This window comes from Colletotrichum aenigma (assembly GCF_013390185.1).
Source record: "Colletotrichum aenigma strain Cg56 chromosome Unknown KSG_Cg56_contig06, whole genome shotgun sequence".
NCBI lineage: Eukaryota > Fungi > Ascomycota > Sordariomycetes > Glomerellales > Glomerellaceae > Colletotrichum > Colletotrichum aenigma.
Window position 1 is genome coordinate 985186 of NW_023500912.1, and position 24186 is coordinate 1009371.

A 24186-nucleotide genomic window follows, 5' to 3' on the forward strand; every position below is an offset into this window, starting at 1 on the left:
ATAGAAGACACTGAAATTCAGGTCCAAACCAGTTTGTGGTTTAAAAACCACTTTTAGCTGACATATTACTTCAATAATCACAAGACACAAGTGAATTTATGGAGACAGAGTACTACTGTGGCCGTTAATTCTTTCACCTTTCATGATATTTGGCTCTGCCTTAGATCTTGACCTCAAACGACGGATTCTCCTTAATCTGAGAAAACCACTCCCAAGCCTTTTCGGCGATATTCGGCGGATTCCAAGTCTCATGGTCAGGGAAGACTTGACCTCCAACATTGATCAGTCCGATGTGAACCCCCTCAGACTCATAAGACATGCGGAGTGTCTGTGCCAAGTTGCGCTGGGCGGCCTTCACCAGAGAAAGCGCAAAGAAGGCAGGGTGCGGGCTGTACGGGAGAACGGAGCTAGTGATGATCAAGGCCGGCGTTGACTCTGGGCTGGACTTGGCGAGTTCAATGAGATGAGGGATGTATCGCTGCGTCACGGCGTACAATGCAGAGACGTTGATCTGGAGAGGACGTTAGTCTGCCGCTCGTCTCACGTAGTTTCGAAATGGCGAGAATTCCGGAATTACCTTGAAGTCATATTCCATTTCCTTCACGTCATGAACCAGCATCTCCGACATTTGTACTCTGGCAGCGTTGAAGAAGACGCACGATGGTTTGCCCAGATCCGCATCCGCTTGGTCGAGCACTTTGGAGAAGGTCTCTGGGTCGGTAATGTCCGCGATGTAGGTCTTGACGGTCGCGCTCGGGGCAGCTTCTTCTACAGCCTTTTTCTCAATCTGTAGCTGCTCCTCGCGTCTCGCGATGAGGGCAACATTGCTGTAGCGCTTTGAGGCGAACAAAGTGGCCACAGAACGTCCGATCTGTGGGCCAGCTCCGATGACGAGGAGTGTTTGGTTCGTTGCCATCTTTTCAGAGATGGTACGACGACGGGGTGATTGCTTTCGGGAGTTTCTCTTCGGAATGCGGTATGGTGAGCGAAAGTAGAGGGTATGGCGAAGAAGAGGAGACGGGCCACGGCATTTATGATGGTTCAGAGTTCATGATGAAGTAATCCCGCCAGCCTAATTCAGACCCCGAAATCAGCGTGGTAGGAAGCAGACGATCAGCACTAGTGCCATGCGGCTTTGATGGCTTTAGGCACGGTACGGGATGTCCAATCATGGGACGCCTTAGATCCGATTAGGAGACTGACGTAAGATATGCATGTGCGGAGAAAGCAATACATTCCTGAAAGCTGACAGCGCTATGTGAGAAAGATCCCTGGGTACGACATTCCTTTCCGGTAATCAAACAGCAGCCGCACACGATCTTATGGGTCTGGTTCGGAGAGTAGACACTCAAGAAACGAGAGCTTCTAACTTACCGCAGAACGTGAAGTAGATGAATAGACTCATGACCGCCACAGGACGACCACGACACTCGACTTTCAAAGATCGATCAGCAAATCTCATATTAAAATTCTCTTTGAAAATATTACCAGGGCTTGCTAATCCAAAGGCCAACCCTATTCCATTCCCGGCTCTTTCCACCATTTTGACTTGTATAAAACCAGCCTAGCTGAAGTTTCCCTCGCGAATCGATCCCTCCATCCTGCTGGCATATCGCCATGAAATCTGACCACTTGAAGATTCTTCAAATCTGAGACAATTCTAAAGAATTCGTCATGTTTCCTCTCCGTCAGCTTTGCCTCCCACACCTTGGTGTTGACGCTGCTCGGCCTCGGCTCCCAATCGACGACCAACTCATTCAGATTCGTTGCCCGCCGCGTAACTTCGCCGAGCATGCCTAGCCAACGATTCCAGTTGGGATACTCCATGGCGACGAGCACATACAACCGGCGCAGGCGTTCAAAGCGTAGCTTCCCATGCACGGCGAAGCCGATGCGCCGGTCGCCCCAGCCCGCTGTGTGCACCCGCATGACGGCATCCGAATGGACTCGCTGATGGAGCTCTCGATAAGCGCGCTTGGATGTGAGCATCAGTGGAGGGATTGGTTTTGAGTAACCTCCCTGCTCGATGTAAAGATGCAGAGGCCGGAGGGTGTCCCCGAAGTCGTCATGGTCGAATGAGAGGTAGTACTCGTAGATGCGTTCCCTGATCTCCCATGGCAGTTCGAATAGCTTTGGGCTTTCTTGGTTGGTTGGAGAAGTCATCTCGGCGCCACTGAAGGATGTCAGACTCGCTTCACACTTGGTGCAAAGGGGTCGGTAGTGGTTGAACTTACATTTGATTGGTTGACTGATAGTTGGGACGGTTAATATCAGCCGCTTGAGAAGTTTGGATCTTCGTCGTCTCTTTTCTATCTGCTTGAATATGGCAGCCTGCTGTGAAGATGTTGCTGCCTGCTTGGTGCCGCAAGTTCCGTCCGAAAGTGTCGGATGTTGCGGTTGACCCGCTTCCGGGTGCTTACGCGACGGGATTGGCCACTCATCCTCGGCACCGGTGCGGGGCAGCCCGAATGTGCCGAACACGGCTCCGTAGATATGGAGAAATGGGGGTCAGTCGCGGTGCGTTGGGAGAGACACTTTGAACCACTTGAATTCATGCTTCAAACACCCAAGGGTTTTATCTCAACCATTTTCGAGACAACCTCATGTTTTTCTACTTTGCTAAAATCAATCATGCACCATGTCTGGACCAACTCCCGGACCAAATTCGTCCGCCCGAATGGCGGACGAGCTCCGGCATCAACCCTGTCGTAAGCCCGGTTTTGACCCACCACGAAATAAGGTACAATGATCAGGCTTCAGCTTCTGTATCATGGTCTTTCTTCCAATGTGCCTGGCAGATTCCATAACGTCGCAACGTCTTCAGCTTCCTTAGCACGTAGGATTCCCTCGGTCTTCAGTTTGTCTGCGGAGTACACTCCGAAACGGAAGAAGCTAAATCCATTCAACGAATCCGCCAACCTGCGTCTGAATCCAAACAAGATCCCGAGTACGCAAGACCTAACGGCCCAGATGCCAAAGGGAATCACCGCCACTAACGGTGGGAGCTCCCCCTTCGTCAAGACTTTGCCTTTCTTGGACGAAGTCAAGTTTGCGTCGGGCCAGCTAGTTTCGAAACCGTAATAGTTGTCGTACATTTGGTTGAGAACCTCGTGGCCCCATGCCAAGTAGGCCGACTTCTGCAGTTCCCTTGAGCTTACAAATTTGGAAACTTGAACTGAGTTGGACTCGGTGGTCATGGCCCGGACGTTGATTGACTTGAAAATGGCCTCGAAACTGGCCGTTGTTACCACTGCCTCCACATTGGTGCCTAGCCGGCTCATTGGTCCTTCCGCATTTACTTTTCCATACGGAGTCGGATCTTCAATTTTGAAGTCGGAAAAGCTGGATGTTTCTGCATGGATCATTGCAGAGCCGAGCACTGATCTGACGACACAACGGACCCCGATGGCAGCAGCAACCTCGATGGTATCCTCGCTCCTACTTATTATCCTGTCTAGTACATCCTTCGACACGTTGTTAAAGGCAGCATACTCCTTATGGTCGAAAAATGTCGTATTTGGGACCCAGGACCCGTTGCTAACTTCCATGAAAGGGGATCCGATGCCTTGGACAATAGAGCCGGTGTTATTGTCGAAGTTTTTGACTTCGACATAGGCAGCCTTGGTTCTTACCTGCCAGACAGCCCATTCAAGAATGTTGGCTTGGTCGATAGTAGAGTAGAAGTGAGTGGTTCTTGATTGCTGCCAATAGCATCACGAGGATTTTGTGATTCCATTACGTTCAGCATGGTTCCTATTTCCGCGTATGACCATACGTTGGTGACTTCGGAAAACATTCCAGCTGTGGCACAGGCCCCTGATGAGTTTGATTGGAAGGCGTTGCAACGCCCTCCCTTATGGTGACCGAGAATAGTGAAATCCGAAATATCTTGAATGATTGAACAATCGTATCCTACTCGAAGGCCCCACGATCGGCCAGAAATCGGACCAAGCGCCTGTGGAACGATGAACATCTCAGGAATCCCTCGTTCAGTCGGAAGAAGATTTGGACTCTTGCCTAAAGAATTGTGACCCTCGCGGTCGAAGTAGTCTGGGGTATATATAATTCCAATCCCAGGTAGCGTTGCTGGAGATCCCATTTCCCATGCAGTCTGGGCCGCATTGGTGATCTGGTTGGATAACCTGTATCTCTCGTGAAAGGTTGTCGAATTACGGCCGACTACCATAGGAGCCTCGTTAAGACGAACGTATCCATCGGATAGCTCCATGGCTAGACCAGAGAGGGGCATTCCGACGTACAAAGATAGGCTGATGAAGGCAAGAATATACCAGAGTTTGTAGGTTCTTAGAGAAACACCCACACTGGTCTTGATTCCGCTTTGATTATGTTTGAACGCTTTTGTGATGCATTTGAACCAGCCTCCGGGCCCGCCCCAGGTTCCTTCGCTGTGGCTCAACAGTGCGACCAGGTGAGGAGCGCCAAACGTCTTCGTCTCTAGCATAGCAACTTCAACCCCGATGAGGCCATGCTTAGACCATTCCAGGGCAAAGACGCCGATGATGAACCAAGAGCAGTACACCCAAATCTCGGTTGCTGATCCAAACTTGATTGCGTCGTCGTGGGGCCAGGACAGAAGGTATAACCATATCCAGTAGTAGTAACCCGAAATGCTGAGGGGTACAAGAAGAAGAATGAATGTTCGCGCCCAATATCGACTTCTTGGGGCGGTGGGAGGTGCGACCGATGATAAGTTGCCAGTACTAATGTCCGAGTTTGGGGTAGTTGGAGAGATCAAGTGATAACTATCATTTCCCTTGCCGAGCCAATTGTTGTGAGCCATTGCGGCGGAGAGAACAGAGGGTTGTTGAAATTGATTCTGAAGATCTGATGCCCAGGATGGTGGCAGCGTTTCCCTCAAGGCTATATGTATAATGTTGTCCAGTCACACTGACACCAATGCTATAGCTAGAAATCATTCATGTTTGGCATGCAGTCCTGATAACCTCTGCCAGCTCGAACTTTACAGCGCCAAATCGTGTTTCCTGCTTATGGCTTTGGCGGCGCTTTCTTCAGGCCAAGCTGAGCAATCAGGACATTCCGTTTAATGCAGCCAAGACCAACTACTCCCCAGCCTGCCGACACACACCAACTTACATATCAGCTCTGGGAATAAGGTGGGTAGCCAAAGCCTGGCGTCTTCTCAAGCATATCGGAAAAGGCCCGATTTGAGGCTCACCAAGAAGCGCAGATTTTCTATCGTCAGCGACATAGCGTGGCAGTATGCCTCTCAAGTAGACTCAAGCAGCAAGCTTGGTATCCTATCTTCGCTCTTCTTACTCCAGGATCCATTTCCCTACATAACGCCACGACTTCTTCCATAGTATTTTGTTCCATATCAATAGAGTAGAAGCTACCGATGAAGCTGGGACAGTCAGGCTCGATCAATCATCGGGAGAGCTGAGAGCGGGTTGCCAAAATAAGAATCAGGCTGCGGTTTGCGCCACTCCCGCCGAATCCTTCATTGTAGCTCGGGTTGCACTTGTGACGGCAGTGAGCCTATCTTGTTGTCGACTCAGCCCACACGTTATCTGTGTGTATCAAGTAGGATAAATGGCGATCGGGGGTTCACATTCTCAGGTGACACGGATAAAGCCTCGTCCGCCGCGGCCAATCCATTCAATCAGCTCGTCTTTGCCAGAATGCGCTTGGTTACAACATCTTTATTCTCTGTCTGGTGTTTCAATCTTGTCGCGTTCATTTTCGTAATTAGGTATGAACTATTATCAAGTCTTGGTAATAAGTCTTTTCATTTTACTAGGCTTATATGCAAGAAGAATGCTGCCTTTGCCGCTCAGAAGAGAGAAATAGTCTGGCTGTGATATCGGTACCCCGTGTGCCAAACCAGCTTTCGAAGGGATGAGAGGAGTTGTTCCGCTTTTGATGCTTGCTACACGTTCTAAGCACATCTATCCGTCCAGACAATGGACACAGGCAGTCAGCCCAGTGTATACGGGTAAAGCTGGGAGAACGACGATGCTCTCAATATGTCGGGCATTATCCAAGTAGCGGGCAAAATTACAGAGATCCAGGGCAAATATACACAGAAAATGATCTCGCACCACACGCTCGCTGTAATCATGAGTTCGCATGGTTGATGCTGACATTACGCTTTCTCCGTCGGCGCCTGGATGGCGACAAGCTCAGGGGACCCAAGCTTCATCTCCCGCACGCTCGTCAACAAATCCTCCATGGAATCGACATCTGTAAGCCACCATTCGCTACCAGTTGGCGGTTCCAGCATCAAGGCGTCAAACTCCCTCGCCGCCTCGGAGGGACATGGGTGACCCCGAGCGACCCTCTCCGCCAGCCGTGACATCGCTGCCGGTGCCCAGATCGCCAGCAGCGGCTCGCAGCTTCCATCCATCGACTGGTAGCAGGTGACTGGCACAGAATCGCGCTTGTACATAAGGTGATAGATGGCGTCGGGCGGGAGGAGAGGGTATTCGCAGGTGACCACGACCCAGTTAGCCCACGGGTCGTAGCGGTACGCCGAAAGGAGGCCGGCGGCCGGTCCGGCTGCATATCGAGGCTTCTCCGCTGGCGGTTTGTCGCGCAAGATCTTCACTCGCGGCTCCTTGGGCGAGTCCCCATTTTCAGAGGTCTCGTCGGATTCGGCCGAGAGCAAGCCATCCAGATACTCGTCCGTCTCAGACTCGGGCGCCAAAGAGATGTGAATCGTCTGCGGCTCCGGGAAGATGGCGCGGAGGAGTTGTAGCTGGCGCTGATACAGGGGTGTCCCGTCGGGCATGCGGAGGAGGTGTGTAGGTGTGCCCATCCGAGTCGATTTGCCCCCTGCTAGCAGCAGTGGTCGCATGGCTGGCAGTCCCATCTCTGCGCTGGTCTTATCTCACCACCGCGAACCGCGGCAACCCGAAATAAAAAAGCACCAGATTGACAAGGACAGCTTGGAGATCGCTTCCTCGGAAATTGTCGACTCGTCTTTTCTTTGGAAACCCAACGGGTACGTCAGCATAGCCATGCTGTCTTTTTGAATAGTGCTAGCCCCAGGCCCCCCTTGTATCTATGACTTCTTGATTCTCGGACGTCATGATTACGCCATGACAGCCATGACAATGCGACTAAGCCTGACAAAGCCACTCCCAAAACATGCACTAAGTGAAGAAACCGTTTGTTTGAAGGACAGAAGGTCCGAGTGACATAACCTAGCGGCATGGCAGTTTAGACTTACAAACTTACAACGCGGCCCAGGGCCGATCCGGGCCGGCAACAGATCTTGGATCTCCTCGGAGATGCGATCCGGAGCGATGAGATCAGCGCGCCCCCTTCCCCGGCCTGTTGTCTCTTGTCTCTTCAGTCCAAGGGTCCGGATTATTGCCAAGGAAACAATTACCGCATTTGTAAAGCCCTTGTTGGTGACAAGAATTCAACCTCTACGATACAACAAATAACTGCTGTTGCTCAAGCTGCATGCCATCTTACACCGGAATGCAACCATGCCAATGGCTTCAAAGTCTCAAGATCTCCCTCCACCAAGCACAAATCATGAAAGATCATGCTTTCGCACGAGCATACGCAATTTTAGCTCACAATGGTTCCTCATACCTCAGGGAACCACCATTCTCGCCGCGGTCTTGCAGCAGCTCGACTATCGCTTCAACGGCCTCACAACCATCTCCTACATCTTGTTAGTAATGGCTATGGTCCTTCTTCTGTGCATGGTCAGCATCTACCTGCTCCGCATCGTCTTGTACCCACGGAAAGTCATACAAGCGCTCAAACATGACGAGTCCGAGCTTGCGGGGCTCTCGAGCGTCTCAATCGCTTTCACGTCCATCATCCAGATGGTCTCCCTTGCTCTCGTCCCAGCCTGGGGCGAGCGGTGGAGCAAGACCATCTACATTCTGTGGTGGATCGCCTTCAGCTTTGCCGTGGCTATCAGTATCGTCCTCCCGTTCATCACAGTTAAGATCTATCCCTCAGGTGTCTCACGCCTCTCTCCCGCGACGCAGCTCCCTCTCACCGCAGCGCTGACGGCAGCCGCCGCTGGCGGAGCTATGTGCAACTCGGCCGCACTCGCCAGCGACCAGCAAGTCCCCGTCATCATAGTATCGTATTTGCTCATTGGGATGGCTCTGCCCCTGACATTTGCTCTGGACGTGCTCTTCTGGGCGAGGTTACTGGGCAACTACCAGCCGCCGAAGAAAAAAGCGTTCCAGGACATGATCCTCTGCGGGCCATGGGGCCAGTCCAGCTTCGCGCTGCAGATGCTGGGGAGATCGGTCCTCAAGGGAAGCTTCGCGTCTTACGCGAGCGGCGTGTTCCTGACTGCGGACGCAGCGGCGCCCGTCGGGTACAGCAGCATTTTCGCCGGAGTTGCGGCCTGGGGTTTGGGTACATTTTGGTGGTTATTCGCGATCCTGGGTGTCCTGCACGCGTTGTTTGAGGGTTTACGGCCGAGACCGATGCCGTACACGTTGGCCGCTTGGGCATTGGTGTTTCCCTGGGTAAGAAGCCACTTAGTGCAAATATGGCGAGTTTATACTAATGAATGCTCACATGACAGGGAGTTTACACAAACGCGGCGATACAACTCGGCAAGCTACTGGATTCGAAGGCGTTCAAAGTGTGGTCTACATGCTTGGCACTCATGCTAGTTGTGATTTGGTTCTTTAATGTTCTGATGACAATGCGAATGCTTGTATTTAAACGTCGATCTTGCGTGAGAATATGACCTGTCAATCGACCTTGACCCTTGCTTAACCTAGTGGCTACCTTATTCAAGCAGTATTTTAAGCGTTCAAAACAGAGTATATATTCATTGCAAATATCCTCACTTGATAAAGCACTAGCTTAATGTTGTTACTAGGTTTATCCTACTGTGAAGTCTCTTACTAAGTATACTATTAAGCTTACTTAATAGAAATTATCCTAGATATGCTAAATCTAGGTTTAATCTTCTAGTCTAAATTTATAAGATACTACTATTATATCTAAGTAAGGGAGCTTAACTAAGTCTCAACCTTAACCTATTTTGTAAGAAAACAAAGGGTATAAGCAAGTACTAAGAATAAAGGTTCTACAGTTAGATTCTTTTATAAATACTTATATAACTAAAGGGAATATAAGGACCCTTTTTTCCTCTATTTTAGCTTAAGCTCATCTCTTTAACTACTATTATAATAAGGTAAGAGAGAAAACTTATTAATTATACTAAGCACTCTATTTAAAGTAGGAAACCTCTTAAAAATACCTAAATACTTATATACTAATTTTCTAGAAAACTATAAGAGATATAAAAGATAATATATAAGTATAAATTTAACTAATTTACGTTTTATTTATATTTTCTACTCTTTTTATACTTTAAGTTATATAATGTTTTAAGAGAAAATAAGCTATTATAAAGAAGTTTAGTAGTATTATCCCTATGATATTCTACTTTATTTTTACTTTGAATAATTAAAGAATTATGTTACAAATTGAAAAAGAGAATAAAACTAAAACTAACGAAAGCTAGAAAAACTTAAAAATACTTATTTATATTTAATTTTTAAAAAATAAAAATTAATAAGTTTTTTCTATAAACTAAGTTAAAAAGTCTTAAAGATCTATTTAGAAAGTTAGTTACTAAAATTATTAAGAGACTTAAAAAAAGTATGAAAGTAAACATATTTCTTATTTCTTTACTTAGTTTTTTTTATTATAAGCTAATGAAGCTTCTATTTATTTATATAAGTCTCTTCCTCTTATAATAATACTTAATATTTATAAAAATACTTATTTAACTTCTTATTTTTGAGTTAAAATTACTAAAAATTCTAAGAACTTTACTCTCTTCTATTATATTATAACTTAGATAAAAGTAATAATAGTAATTAGTTCTTAGAACTATTTGCTATACTTCTTATTAAATATCCTATTAATCTCTTTTATATTATTCTTATTCTTTAAGTTCTTAGCGATTTCTTTTAAATCTCTATTTATTTTAATAGACAGCTAAGTTCTAAAAGCTTTTTAAGAACTTGATATATATTATAAAGAATTAGAGAGATAGTATATTATTATTCTTAGCTATAAAGATATAACTAAGTTAATATTAAATATATAGTAAACTAGTCTTTTTAAAATATTTAATATTATTAGTAATAAAAGCTATAGTAATTAAGTAAGAGGTATGTATAAGATCTATTTTAAAAGGCTTTAAATATAAGCTATAGGATAATAAAAAGCTACTTCTATTTAGCTAAATAGCTTAAAAATCCCTTTTATATACTTTATAAGTTAGCTATAGAGGTTATAATATAAGTAGCCCTCTATATATTTCCCTATTAGAGTTATATAGTAGTTAATAAAATATACCTCTAAGTAGTAAACTATAAACAAAAAAGGTAGAAAGGAAGAAAAAAAGGTTCTAAAATTAAGGTTTAAATAGAGCTATCTCTTTATTAGATAAATTAGCACTTTAGGTTTTTAAATAAGGCTATCTCTTTATTAAATAGACTAACCTACTAAGTATAGTTTATATTATAAAAAAAAAGTAAGTAGTAATAATATTATAAGAACCTTTAAAAATAATAAAAAGGTTTAAATAAATAAGAGGGATATTTTTATACTAAATAACTAGATACAAGTTAGTTATTTCTTTTATTATAATTTTAAACTTTGTTAGTAGGATATAATATTTACTACTATTAGTAGAGAAAGAAGTAATTATCTTAATACTTTTTCTATATTAACTTTTATTCTAGAAGTTACATAGTTTAAAGATATATAAAAAGATATTATAAGAACTAAACTTTTTAACTTTAAGTTTAAAGACCTCTTTAAGATTAAGAAGATTACTAAATATAAAGCTATTAATAGTATAACTACTTAGAATTATAATAAGTAAGTTTAAAGATAAAAATAAGCATTTAGTAATTATAAACTAGTATTTTAGTAACTAAGAGATTAAGGTTTAAAAAGTTCTAAGAAGATTATATTAAGAGTAATAAAGTAAAATAAAGCTTGATAAAAAGTTATAATATTATAAGAAACGTAACTAGTTTTATAAAGTAAGTAACTTTTTTATATATACTATAGGGTTTTCTTAAAGATTTCTCTATAAAGCTAATAATATTATAGTTTTTATAAATATTTTTAATAAAGTTACATAATAACTAGTAATTTACACTTATAAGTAATAAACTATTATATAAAAGTATAATTAAAAAGTTAAAAAGTTAGAATAAAGAGAACTAAAGTTTATAGAAAAGCTATTTATAATAGATAAGATCTTAATAACGTTATCATTTAATTAATTTTCTATTACAAGAGATTAATATAGAAATCTTATTATATTAATAATATGTAAGTTTTTAATTTTCTTTTAATTATTTTATAAGTTATGATATACTTTTTATTTAAATATCTACTTAACCTACATATTAAAAGATTAGCTGTTAATATAAGAAGCTAAAAAGACTTACTAATATAGTTTTTATAATAAGTTTTTAATAAATTACTTAATGTTTATTAATAAATAGTCTTCTATATTAAGCTATTTCTTAAGTTTTATCATAAAAGATTAATATAAGCTATATTTACTAGTTAAGATATAAATAAATGATTATCTATTATTTATTATCTCTTTATCTACTTTATTACTTAATAGTATTATATGCATATTAGGTATTATTTAAAAGATTAATCTAAGTATATTAGTTCTTAATAATAAAAGAGAAATATCTAAAAATTTTAACTTATAGCTAGAATAGCTAAAATATTCTACTTTAAGATATTTAAGCTCTATTATTATATGAAGAATTAATATCTAAATTTTGTTTTCTTAATAATAAATAGATATTACTATATAATAAGAATTAAGATATTCTACTTATATAATACTTCTTATAATAACTACTTATTTATTATTAAGATATATATAAACTTTAGTAGAAAGTTATTTATTAATTTATAACTCTAAATATTACTATATAATAAGACTAATTCGAAGTATTCTATTATTATAGCTATTAATAATAAGGCTTAATTTACTACTTAAGCTTATACTTTTAACTTTATTACTAATATCTTCTTATTACTATTAGAGTTCTATATGAGCTTCTATAATATAGATAGTAAGAAAATACACGCTTTAGTATTAGGTGAATAGGTAGCGTTTCTATTTTCTATAGAGTTAGTAAGAAGTAGTAACGCGAACGTTTCAAGTAGATAAATTGAAGAAAGGGGAAGACTATGAGGCAAAGTCAGGTGGCTTCAGACTCATGCACGTCTCTAAAAGGCATGGTGCCGCAGATGAGCTCTAAAGCTGCTTCTAAATCTGTCGAAGGGGGGCCTCCGTCTTGTCTGGCGACAGCTGAGAACCACGAGTCTCTTGCGCTGCTATTGTGATCCTCGGGCCTGTCCAAGATGACTCATTCGTTTTTGCTGCGATTGCAGACCAGTGTCTCCTTCACGGGGCATCGTTGAGCGCTCATGTTTGTTATAACTTCTGTGAGGCTTTGGGAGATGAACGTGCAAGGAAGGACAAGTAAGGTTAGAGTATTGGTTGAAGGAAAGATTAGGGGAGGTTGAAAGATCAGACTCGTCAGATGAGCTGGCATCTCTTGGTGTCCAAAACCATCGGGCAGCGCTTTAAATTGCTGGTTACTGCGTGAGCTCTTATGGTATCAAGTCGGTGTTTATTCTACCACAACGAAAGACTCTATTCCGGACCAAAAGCTTCTGGCTAAAGTGATAGTGGTTTATGATTGACCTGCCAACATCATCCATTGCCTTAGCAAGGGGAATGACAGGGAACATGAGAGCCATAAACATGACCTGTTCAACGGCAACAAGTGTCAGCCAGTGCAAGTAAGATGCTATCGCAATACAGGCTCAGTAGCCCCGCGAATCCCCTTATTACCCCTGAAGTGGCCTCGCTGAAGTTAAACGAGTTCAAGTATATTCAGAATGAGGATACAACTCGCAGGTTTGTCATACTCGGCGGTTAGCGGAACTAGCGCGGCCTCCTACTCCGCGTGCACGTCGTGACGAGTTAGTTTCAGATCAACCACAACGCTTTAGTTCTCAGAATTCAGCTGCGAGCTGAAAACACAGAAGTGTTCCTGTGTTTTCAACCAGATAGACGAAATGGCACCAACATGGTACCGTCCAAAGGACGAGCTTTAACGCGAAGCAGCACTTCCAAGCCACTTGGAACCCCCGAGCTAGGGTGATTGGGTTAATTGTATCGGGATGCAGGATTAGAGGGTTACATGGAGGTGTCTAGGAGCTACAGAGACCTTCAGAACACACATAGAAGTGCCTTTGAATGGTTGATGACTGGAGCGCTGCATAGAAGGAAGCAGTGCCCATGCCTACCGGCTGCGCGGTCTTCAGCCGGCGGATAATCTTCCCGCAGCTGAAAGACGTGTTGGCAATGGTAAGCCGACTTCCCATGGGAGAGCACCTATATGTTCCGAAGGGAAGTATTTTAAGCTCTAAGCTCCAAGGCAGTGTTTAGATACCATCCCACAGGATATGCAATAGTCCCCAGCAAAGCAGTAGGAATAAATCTTCTTGATTCTCTGTCCGGTCTGTCTGTCGGGTTGCCAACCACCCCCCCTTCCCTTGTCTCCAAAAGCACACAACTCTTTGTGGGAATAAAAATTTGCTGGAATCGAGCCACCACCCCTTTGCTGTATCCTCATTGCCCGAGGAAAAGTTACATACTCTCTGAACACCAATGGATAAAAAGTAGACGAAAAAATGAAAAAAAGAAGGGAGAAGAAACACCCCGACAAACCCACTCCGGTTTCCTTTTCCCACCCAGACCTCTCTTCTAGGCCAGGCCAAGAAGTAAAAAATGAGGTAGAACCACAATGTAGGGGCCCAAGAATGCAACAACAGCTGACCCTATGCATACAGCACGTGCTACCCGAACCCACCCGCTCGCCAGTGCCCCCTTTCAGAATGATGTCTAGGTTACATAAGTGCCGCAGCACTCGAAACGGTGTGTGCTGTCTCTTCTAGCTTGCTGGAATTTTGCTTTCAAGAGGATGACCACTCCGAGTCCTTAGCGGCCAAGAGCTCAATCATCTTCTCGTACTCTATATCCTTGTCCAGAGGATCGCGGCCAATCGCCTGGCAAGCCTCTCTGAAGATTTCGTCTGACTTTGTCGTGCCGGCTGGCTGCTTCTCTCGCTTCCTCCACTCTTCAAACCACTTTTTGTTAAATTTTTGAACAAACTTGGACGTGATGGGGCCCCACATCACCGACTGCTGCTTAGGGGCCGGGGCATCAGGAGCCGTGGACTCGGGTCTTGATGGTGGCGCGGCAATTTCCTTGCCGTTCTCGTCCTTATCGGGTTCACGCTCGCCTCGAGGCAGGCGCATGGCTAAGAGCACGTATTCTGCCCGCGTCATGTTGTCCATTACATCATCCATGTACCGTCTGACCTCGTCAGGGGGTGCGACGACTCTCTGAAGATAGTCGAGGTTTCGTCCAGAAGGGGAAAAAATTCTGATGGTGACGGGCTGGTAGTAGTCGAGCCTGGCGTCTCCTCCGTACTCCAGTTGGCTGCCCTTGCGGACAATCAAGAATGAGGCAACCACCTGCTGACCACCTGGCAGATACTCCAGGATGCTATACTTTGGGAACAGGTAACGATCGCCGTTCCCGCCGGTGAAGTCCAGACAGACGCCTGAGATCTCAGGTCGCACTGGCTGCGGTGGACCCTTGGAACGCAAAGCCTGCTGCGGAGGATGCTGTAATTGAGGTGCGGGCGATGCCGCCGGCGCAGGCTTCGGCGAAGGCACAGGGGCTGTGGCTGGTTTTGGGGGATGCCCGTTCGGGACGCCGTTCACTGGAGTCTGCGGGGTTGATGGTAGAGGCTGAGAAGTTTGACCGCCCTTGAGTTCCTTGTGCAATTTGTCAAGCACTGCCTTCAGGTCTGTCGCGTCGGTGAACCCCGGCTGGTTCTCGGCTATCCGTCGTATCATCGTGCGTACTTTGTTATCGTCCAAGGCCGATCTCACCAACGCAACTACCAAAGGATCACTGCCCCGAGGGGGAAGCAACTCGCTCGACTTCTGGCGCGGGTTCGTTGAGAGCACGATGTCCAGGATGGTGCGCACCTCATCAGCAAAGTACTTGACTGTCCTTCCGTCGACAAGTAATCTGTCTGCTGAAGGTCCCTGCTGGCCTCCCTTTCTCTTATACTCAACCGTAATTTGGTCAATAATCTTTTGGAAATTAGTAAGCTCATCGGGCTTTGCTTCTCCTGCGGCAACTCGCTTCATTAGATCGCGGAGCATAGGATCCTCTGACGCCTTTTCGGCCAACGTCATAATGATAGGATCGGTGCCTTGCGGCTTGGGAGCCGCAGGTTTTGCAGCTCCTGCTGCCGGCGTTGGAGTTGCGCTTGCTGGTCGTGAGTTTGGCATAGAATGTGACGGGCCAGGCTGACCGGGAAGGTGTGACGGAGTGCCCGGCGCAGGCACTGGTCCTTGCCCAGGCGCTGCAGCTGGTGCTCCGGGGGCCATTGGCCTGGGAGGAGGTGGTGTCGCGGCGGCAGGTCGTACAGCGTCCAAAGTCCGTGGTGAAGGAATTGGCTTGGGGGGTTCAGTTGCCGGCGCAGACGGTGCTCTCGATGGCGCTTGCTGAGGTGCAGGCGAGTGAGAAGCTGGTGTCGGGGCTGGCGGCGTCGGCTTCGACTCGGCTGGCGCAATAGGAGGGTTTGCATTCGTTGTCGCTGGAGTGGGAGGAGGCGGCATGGCACCATTTGGGGGCCCATACTGCAGAATTGGCCGGAAGGTTGCCTGAGTATTGGGCGCAGGCGGCTTCGGGTCCTTGATAGCCCACATGGTGGCCTCAAAGACGTGCGGCTCAATGGTAATTTGCACCTGGCCGATCTTGCTCATGGTATCTTTGGCCGGGTTCTTGGGATCCTCGGTCGCGCCCTTCCTCCTCAACGGCTTGGTCCAGTACTTCTCGAACATGCCCTCGGCCATCCATCTATGCCGCGATCGTGCAAGGGACTCGGCCATAACACCGCTGTAGCATCTGTTAGTAGGAAAACTCGGCCTGGGCAGACTGACGACGTACCTCTCCTGAAACGACTGGTAGTCCTTATTGGGAAGATCATCAGGTTGGGGGTCCTCCACGGTGGGCAAAGGCTTTCCGGGCTGGATCGATTTGGGCAGTGCCGGGGGCGGGGGCTCCTCGACGGGAGCTGCAACTGGGGTGACGGATCGATGCTCGGGAGGGGTGACGGTGCGCTTCTTCGCAATGTGCTCGACGCGCGCAGCAGCCCTTGCGGGCAGTTTCCTCTTCCTCTCCATGACTGTGTACGTCTTCGCCTTTTCCGTCTCCCTGTCGCGAGAAGTTCAGGGTATCACGGGTCGATTTCCGAGCGTGTCGGAATGGTCATCATAAGCGAGGGAACACACAGCCCTCGACTGCGCGCGTGCTCGTCGGGTTCGGTCTCGAGATGAGAGGGAGAGGGACAGTCGACAGCGGCGTGCGTGAGAGGGCGGAAGAGCGAGTCGGTGGGTTACGGCTTTCGATTTCGGGGGTCGTCGCGGGAGCAGGCTGGGGATGGGGTGGAGGAAGAGATTTGGAGACTCGGGGACGGACAAGTTCGTGGGAATTGAATTGGGGTGGATGGGATATAGTATTATGGGAGCTCTGTCTCTGTATGGATCGGAGAAAGGTACAGGGCAGATACATGGGCGCGGTACTGAGCCCGCGCAGGACGGTTGTACCTTTGAGGCGTGGTGCGGCAGCTGAATGGTTCGGAGAGGTGAAAAGATACATGCGGCATGTACCTGAGGCTCCCAAGTCTCCGTCGTTGTTGCCGTTGCTTTGCCTGACTGGCTGGGGACCTGAGGTGGACGGGAACACGCCTTACCAAACCTAAGGCGCTGCGGGTACGGGCACGCTGCTGCTGCTGTTGATGCGCTGGACGTCCACTGGCCGGAGCCTCCCTCTTTCTCTCTGTGTCGCTGACACGGGGTGCAGTCAGTCTGGACTTCTCCAGTCGTAGTCGACGAAAGAAAGGCGGGCTGCAAGGTTAACGAGGATCTGGTCGTCTGATTGGCCGGGAAGAGGGGAGAAAACTGGGTACTTGCCGCGCCCTGACTGGACGAAGGGCTTGGCTCAGCTCCGCCTGCCACTCAAATCGCGCCAAAATCCGTCTCTTAGACGGGATGTACCTCTGTACCGCGGCACCCTTGCAGCTGGCGTACCCACCCTTACTCCACATCACGTGATTACCTAAGGCAGGAATGCGTGCCGTTTTCCATGACCTTCCCATCCCAGTCAGTCCCTCTCTCGTTGGTCTCGCCTCGCTCTCGCCCTCACCCTGCAGGTTTTCTCCCATCAAATGCCAATCTGGCTCGCTCCGGGTGTCATTGCTGCCGACCTGCTCTGGCGCCGGCGTTTGTCCAGTGAGGAGCGGGAAGGCAAACGCGGGTGGGTAGAGCGGTGTGGCTGTGAAAGCTTGGGGGCAGTGACAACCTGTGATCTGGGCAGATTCCTCTCGCATTTCGCAACACGCCCTCTGCACCAGTAAATTACCTACCACCGCTGCAACCAATCCCAGGGCAGCGCCAAATGAAGTCTTGACGTCCAGCAATGCCGAAAATATTGAACCAGATACTGCACTTTCTCCAAAAAAAAACGGTTGGCTCAGCAGTCAGTCGATTTACTGGCCATGGTCAGCACAAAGAATTCAGATTTATACCGAGGCCCGTCTGCTGTCGTCAGAGTGCGGCTGATACCGCAAATGTGGAAGGCCGCCGCATCTTGGGGACATCCTGCCTCTAGCGTAGATTACCTCCAGATGGATCTGCGATGCAACCAAACAGAAAGTACCGAATGATAAGGCACCCGGTGACACCATCCCTGCGGGCCGCAGACAATTCCAACCTCAACCAAGCAACCAGCTCCATTAGGCATCCCCGAGGGTGGCCACGACATCGCCTCCCGTCACCTGTATATAGCCCGGAACCATCACGACGCCCTCCCCAAAAGCGATTCCCTCTCTTCGCCTGAAGAAACTGTCCCATTGCCCACGCCATGACAGTTCCGCTGTCTCCGATCCTGCGATCCGCCGTCTGGGTGGTCGCAGCCCCCCTGGGTCTTTACTTCACATTTTTGGCCCTCGGCGCAACACCATTTTTTCAACGACAGTGGGGTTTTTCCAGTTGATTCGCTTCTCAGTACTTTATCTGACTCTCTCCTGCAGCTTTCTGTACGCGCACAAGATAAACACACTTTGGTGGCGCGGCGTCAATGAACCTGAGCGGTTTGGCTTTGCTAGTCAGTCCACGTACCATCACCGCCACTGGCGACGCGCAATTAGCTGACCCATGTCTGGCATAGAGGGCCAAGTCACACCCTTCTCCCTCAACACCCCAGATGGAGTGAACTTGTATGCTTGGCATGTCATGCCCTTGCCAGCCTATCTGAAGCAGGAAGAGAGATTCTCAGCACAGAGGCCCGGCTTTTGCGAGGACTTCACCCAGACCGAGTCTTTCAAGGCGCTTAAGGAGGACCCTGAAGCCCGCGTTGTTCTATCATGTAAGCCACGCCGTCCTGTCTAAGGCTCACTCATACTAATATGCTGCAGTCCATGGTGTGAGGGGCATCCATCTGAAGCGCACTTTGACGTTGCTGACAAGAACAGAACGCCGGAGATATCGCGCAAAACCACCGTCCTGACAGTTACCATGTCATCACCGACACCTCTTCCTACCACGTGTTGGCAATCGATTATCGCGGCTTCGGCCACTCCACAGGCACTCCGTCTGAAGACGGCCTTATCCAAGACGCAGCTACTCTGATTGACTGGGTCATTAATGTTGCCGGCGTGTCCTCAGACCGTATCGTCCTTCTCGGCCAGAGCTTGGGCACTGCCGTGACCAGCGGTGTCGCAGAGCTGTACGCCTCTCAGGGCATCGAATTTGGTGGAGTCATCCTCGTCGCCGGCTTCAGTAACTTGCCCAAGATGCTCAGTGGCTACAAGATCGGCGGACTCTTCCCCGTTCTTGGCCCTCTGAAGGTCTGGCCTGGATTCTTGGAGTACATGGAGACCTTCATCTACGACAAGTGGCCGTCCGCTGACAGGCTTGAGAGCCTGGTGAAGCTGACCAAGCGAAGGCTACGCCTGACTCTGATATCCGCCAAGGACGACTCGGACATTCCCTGCGAGGAGAGCAGCAAGCTGTTCCGGGCTGCGGCTAATGCCACTGTTGATGGCGGGCTGAGCGACCATGCATTCGAGTCTTGGAAGGAGGTACGGACGATCCACAAGGGCAAGAACGCATTCGTCACGACATGGCATGCGGACCACAATATCATTATTCGACAAGAAATGTTCCCATACGGAGGTAAGCGACTGGTATGAAATGGTGCTTCGGCGGGCAGTAACTGACGAGACTAGGACACAACGACATCATGGGATATGCGCCCGTAATCCTCGCAGTAATGCGGTCTTTCGATTTTGTAGGCACTGCATATGATACTGCTGGCTCTGATACCAGCAGCCGAACATTGTAAATATGCGCCTTCACTTTCAAGACTTCAGAGTAGGAGTTGTACTAGACTTTGGAGGTGCTTTTGATAGACTTTAGTAGCGTAGACATCTGGCGCGATGCTATAGATTTAGTAATGATGAACCGATTTTAGAAAAAGCTCAGCGTCCTTGTCCTTTCGGGCGACAGGGACTGAGTTTTGGTAAGGTGATGAATCTGATGAATCTGGCGCGAAGTCTCATAGACAGACGTATGGACCTTCTTATGAACCGCCTACCGAGCTCACTTTAGGCACCAAGTCAACTTTCGCAAGACACGTGCACTAGAAGAGCGGATAAGGACATATCAATCCAAACCGAAATGCCGTCATTGAATTAAGGTGAGATACGTGGCTGATCAAACGCACATCAGCAGGCAGCGACAGCGTCTTCGGACCCCTAACTGGAGACCACGCGATCGCTAAGGCGCCCTAGCGCCAGGTGGGATGGTTGCCCCGCAGTGCCCGCACACAGCACCCCAGCAGCTAACCCCGCCATGATGCAGTCACAGCTGGAAACTGCCCGGCCACATGAAACTGTCCTCTCGCCCGCCAAAACTTCTTCCCCCCGCCATTCCCACCTTCCAAGCTTGTCCAGAGCTCCAAAAGCTCGAACCACGACACCACCGCCACCACCCCGCCTGCGATTGCCGCAAACAACACCCCACGAACCCGCGCGAACGAATCGACCAAGCAGCAAACATGCCTGCCGAGGAGTCCAAGCCCCTCGACCCTGCCGTCAAGCAGGCCGAGGACGCCGTCGCCGAGGCGGAGGACGAGGACAAGGGCAAGGAGCCCGAGGTCGAGTCGGAGGAGGAGGAGGACGATGCGCCCGAGGAGGCCGGCGCTCCTGCCTCCGGCGGCGCCAAGAAGAAGAAGAAGAAGTCCAAGAGAAAGAAGGTCAAGGAAGCTCTGACCGGCAAGCCCAGCGACCCCGAGCAGCAGATCCGCGATGCGATCGGCGGGCTCACGCCCCAGCAGCTCACCGAGCTCCTGGCGCTGAACCCCGCCCTCGCGAACGAGATCGGCGCCAGCGGCTCCGGCAACCAGTCGGCGGAGCAGACGGCCAACGCGCTCAAGCAGCTTAACCTGCAGGACATCATGACCGGCCTGGCCTCGGCTGGCAAGAACGCGAAGGACATGGCGAGCTACAAGTTCTGGGCCACGCAGCCCGTGCCCAAGTTCGGCGACGGTGACAAGAAGATCGAGGAGGGCCCGATTCGCGTCCAGAAGGTCGAGGACGTCCCCAAGGAGCCGGCGCCAATGGTCAGCGGCTTTGAGTGGGTGACAATGAACCTTGAGGACGAGGGCGAGATGAAGGAGGTGTACGAGCTGCTGAACGGACACTACGTCGAGGACGACGAGGCCATGTTCCGTTTCAACTACTCTCCTGCCATGCTGCAGTGGTAAGGATGGGTATTTTCTTTGATAGACAAGTGGAAGCTGACTTTTGCAGGGCCCTGATGGCTCCTGGCTGGCGCAAAGAGTGGCACGTTGGTGTGCGTGCTTCCCAGTCCCGCAAGCTGGTCGCCTTTATCTCAGCCATCCCCGTTAACCTGCGCGTGCGCAAGAATGTCATCACCTGCTCCGAGGTCAACTTCATGGTTGTCCACAAGAAGCTCCGCGGCAAGCGTCTGGCGCCTGTCCTGATTAAGGAGATTACCCGCCGCAGCAACCTGCGCGAGATCTGGCAGGGTCTGTACACCGGTGGTGTCGTTCTGCCCAAGCCCGTCAGCACCTGTCGCTACTTCCACCGCGCCATCAACTGGCAGAAGCTGTACGAGGTCGGCTTCAGCCCGCTGCCTGCCAACAGCAAGCCTCAGTTCCAGATCCGCAAGTATGCGCTGTCCGACAACACGTCGACCAAGGGCCTGCGCGAGCTGCAGGAGAGGGACATTGAGCAGGCGAGCGTCCTTCTGGACAAGTACCTCGCCCGCTTCGATATGGCACCCCAATTCTCCAGGGAGGAATTCAAGCACTGGTTCCTGCATGACAAGGAGAAGGGTGGCGAGCAGGTCATCTGGACCTACGTTGTTGAGGTTTGTATTGAATTTCCACCTTTGTTGACGACATGGCTGACCAAGAACAGAACAATGGCAAGATTACTGACTTCTTCTCCTTCTACTGCCTCGAGTCTACCATCATCAACAGCACCAAGCACCAGGTCATCCGCGCCGCCTACCTCTGGTACTATGCCTCTGAGATCGGCACTACCCAGCCCCTCGACAAGGAGGCGCTCAAGCCGCGCTTGAACTCGCTCATTGGCGACGCTCTCATCCTGGCTAAGAAGCACAGGTTCGACGTCTTCAACGGCCTGTCCCTCCTCGACAACGGCCTCTTCCTGGAGCAGCAGAAGTTCGGACCCGGTGACGGCCAGCTGCACTACTACCTCTTCAACTACCTCGCGGCTCCCATTGCCGGAGGCGTCGATAGACGCAACAAGCTGGACGAGGAGAACCTGAGCGGCATTGGTTTGGTCATGTTGTAAATGGGGATTCGCAAAAGGGCGAGCACGGCACCGGGAGAAACGGTATGACTGCATGCATACGGCGTTGGATGGATGCGGAGGTATCATAGTACATGAATAAAAGCTCTCACGACCTGCACACCATTGTGTATCCTGTCTCTATGTGTCTGCTCAACTCGCCGCCCAGCGGATCGACACACCCCCCTCACGGCAAGGGGAACTGCTTCTCGACCGCGTCAATCCTATCCACGTACCACTTATTCATCCACGCTACTCTATCCATGATGGGCGCGTGTCCCATGCCGTCAATGAACTCAACCACACTAGGCTCCAAGTGCTTCGCCAGCAACCGCCCGTGGTGCGCATCAATCATGACATCCGCGTTGCCGTGAATCACTGCGATCCTCTCCCTGCCGACCGCGTCCGCCAGCTGCCTCAGCTGCTCGGGCGACTTGTGATGCCACCCGGCGCTGACGAGCTGCAGGATGAAGCCGCGGATGCTGAAAAGCCCCGGCGTGCAGCGCTTCACGAGCTCCTGCGCCTGGAAGCGCTGGAAGTTGCTGTCGAACCGACCATACCCCTTCCCGCCGTCCGCAGGGCCGCACTTGGGCGTGCTCTCGTCGGGCAGCTCGTCGGCCTCGTCGGGCTGGACGAGCCACTCCGCGGGGAAGAGCTTGAGGGCGGTGTCGTGGATGCTGCGGTCCATGGACTTGGGGACGAGCATGGCGGCGCGGTCGGCGAGGTTCGTGAAGAGGGGTTTCGTGTTTTCGATCCAGGGGGCGGTGCAGAGGAAGGTGACGGAGGCGAAGAGGTCGGGCGCGGCGAAGGCGAGTTCCTGGGAGATCATGCCGCCCATGGAGATGCCGAAGAGGTGGACGGAGCGCGGGGTGGAGGACCAGCCGACGTGGGTGAGGACGTCGAGGGCGTCGAGGGCCATGGCGGAGGTGGTGTAGCGGGCGTAGGGGACGTCGGAGCCGCCCATGCCGCGGTTGTCGAGGATGAGGACGGAGTAGCGGGCGGCGTTGTCGTGGCCGAAGTGTTTTGTTTGGCGCTGCCAGGAGGTTTTTACGCCTGCGAGGCCCATGATGAACTTTTGGGGGATGTCAGCGGGGGGAAGGCATGAGAGGGGCAGAGAGAGTGTGTGAGTATTACGATGATCTTGGAGGGGCCGTGGCCGTGGATTTCCCAGGAAATGTTGAAGGGCCCGTCGCGGTCTTTGGCGACGGGACACTTTCCTGAGCGGTCGGGCTCGAGGTTCCATATCGTTGACGGATAGGAAGGGTGGTTCATTGTGGCTTCCGCCGTTGGGAAGACGGGGACCCTTGAAGTGCATTTTGGTCAGATGAAGCCATCCCCGGGGTCAAGTTTACATTGTGAGTAGCAGCGCTTACTTGGTAGCCATGTTTGCAGGTTGTCTCTTTGCCCTAAGAACCTTTTTGTGAGGTTGCAGCGCAGATCGTTCGTGAGGTTGCACCTGCGGCTGGATTTAGAATCGTCGTTGGTTTACGCGCGTGTATGTAAGGTAGATCGCGAGAGAGTGTGGATTTTGAGCAAAAAGGGAAACAGAAGCTCAAGGGTGGCGATGGGGCAGGAGGAGGGTGTTACAGATGAGTTTTGATTGAGGCTGTGAGCTGCTCTTGTCTGAGAGACACACAGAAGAGAGGTATATTGAGAGCCGGAGGAGCTTGATCCTTGAGCTCGAACCCACCCTCCTTGATTGAGAATATGCGACGAAAAGAAGCAAGCGTACTCGCTACCTTGACCCGAACCAGACCTGCGGGTTTTTGGCGACTTGCGAGGCGGTTATATCGGAAACAGGACTTATTTAACAAAAAGTGCTGCAGAAAGCGGCGTCTGTGAACACGATCATGGGATCCCACGTTAGCTCGACAGAGATGCTTCAGAGAGGACGGCGGTGACGTTGATGAGTGTCGGTGTCAGTTATCGGGATACATTTCGTCAGTATCCGAAATGGATGTTGGCCGGGAGTACATTGATAGCAGCAGCACTCAGCGGCGGCGCGGCTTCCTGTGACCCCTAGTCCCACATGGACAATACCTCGGCCCCGGGGAGCTTCAATCGCCGCGTGGAAGCTCCCAGCTCATGGGACGTTATTGATCCCCGTGAGTCTTGGGCCAGTCGGGAAGTTGATATACATCGGATGGCGCGGAATTCCGAA

At 49.4% G+C, this 24186-nt stretch overlaps 7 protein-coding genes across 7 annotated transcripts; 3 read left to right on the plus strand and 4 right to left on the minus strand.

Annotated features, from left to right (window-relative positions):
• Positions 1–160: 160 nt before the first annotated feature.
• On the minus strand, positions 161–916 carry CGCA056_v009301 (putative oxidoreductase; the record flags this gene model as incomplete). Its single annotated transcript, XM_037324548.1, has 2 exons — positions 161–511; positions 578–916. 2 exons carry the CDS (start codon positions 914–916, stop codon positions 161–163), a joined length of 690 nt encoding a protein of 229 aa, XP_037176299.1.
• A 599-nt stretch (positions 917–1515) lies between these two features.
• Positions 1516–4801, minus strand: CGCA056_v009302 (uncharacterized protein; the record flags this gene model as incomplete). The annotated part of the gene is made up of 3 exons (XM_037324549.1): positions 1516–2173; positions 2998–3701; positions 3776–4801. 3 exons carry the CDS (start codon positions 4799–4801, stop codon positions 1516–1518), a joined length of 2388 nt encoding a protein of 795 aa, XP_037176298.1.
• A 1323-nt stretch (positions 4802–6124) lies between these two features.
• Positions 6125–6850, minus strand: CGCA056_v009303 (uncharacterized protein; the record flags this gene model as incomplete). Its single annotated transcript, XM_037324550.1, has 1 exon — positions 6125–6850. The coding sequence occupies one exon, from the start codon at positions 6848–6850 to the stop codon at positions 6125–6127; it is 726 nt and encodes a 241-aa protein (XP_037176297.1).
• A 625-nt stretch (positions 6851–7475) lies between these two features.
• SSU1-1 (Sulfite efflux pump SSU1) lies at positions 7476–8713 on the plus strand (the record flags this gene model as incomplete). Its single annotated transcript, XM_037324551.1, has 2 exons — positions 7476–8486; positions 8546–8713. 2 exons carry the CDS (start codon positions 7476–7478, stop codon positions 8711–8713), a joined length of 1179 nt encoding a protein of 392 aa, XP_037176304.1.
• A 9333-nt stretch (positions 8714–18046) lies between these two features.
• ABHD12B lies at positions 18047–19528 on the plus strand (the record flags this gene model as incomplete). Its single annotated transcript, XM_037324552.1, has 6 exons — positions 18047–18159; positions 18216–18289; positions 18353–18550; positions 18600–18607; positions 18657–19359; positions 19413–19528. The coding sequence occupies 6 exons, from the start codon at positions 18047–18049 to the stop codon at positions 19526–19528; spliced, it is 1212 nt and encodes a 403-aa protein (XP_037176303.1).
• Positions 19529–20242: 714 nt separating this feature from the next.
• NMT1-0 (Glycylpeptide N-tetradecanoyltransferase) lies at positions 20243–22028 on the plus strand (the record flags this gene model as incomplete). The annotated part of the gene is made up of 3 exons (XM_037324553.1): positions 20243–20946; positions 20997–21579; positions 21630–22028. 3 exons carry the CDS (start codon positions 20243–20245, stop codon positions 22026–22028), a joined length of 1686 nt encoding a protein of 561 aa, XP_037176302.1.
• A 184-nt stretch (positions 22029–22212) lies between these two features.
• On the minus strand, positions 22213–23409 carry rutD-3 (putative aminoacrylate hydrolase RutD; the record flags this gene model as incomplete). The annotated part of the gene is made up of 3 exons (XM_037324554.1): positions 22213–23097; positions 23160–23328; positions 23399–23409. 3 exons carry the CDS (start codon positions 23407–23409, stop codon positions 22213–22215), a joined length of 1065 nt encoding a protein of 354 aa, XP_037176301.1.
• Positions 23410–24186: the final 777 nt, after the last annotated feature.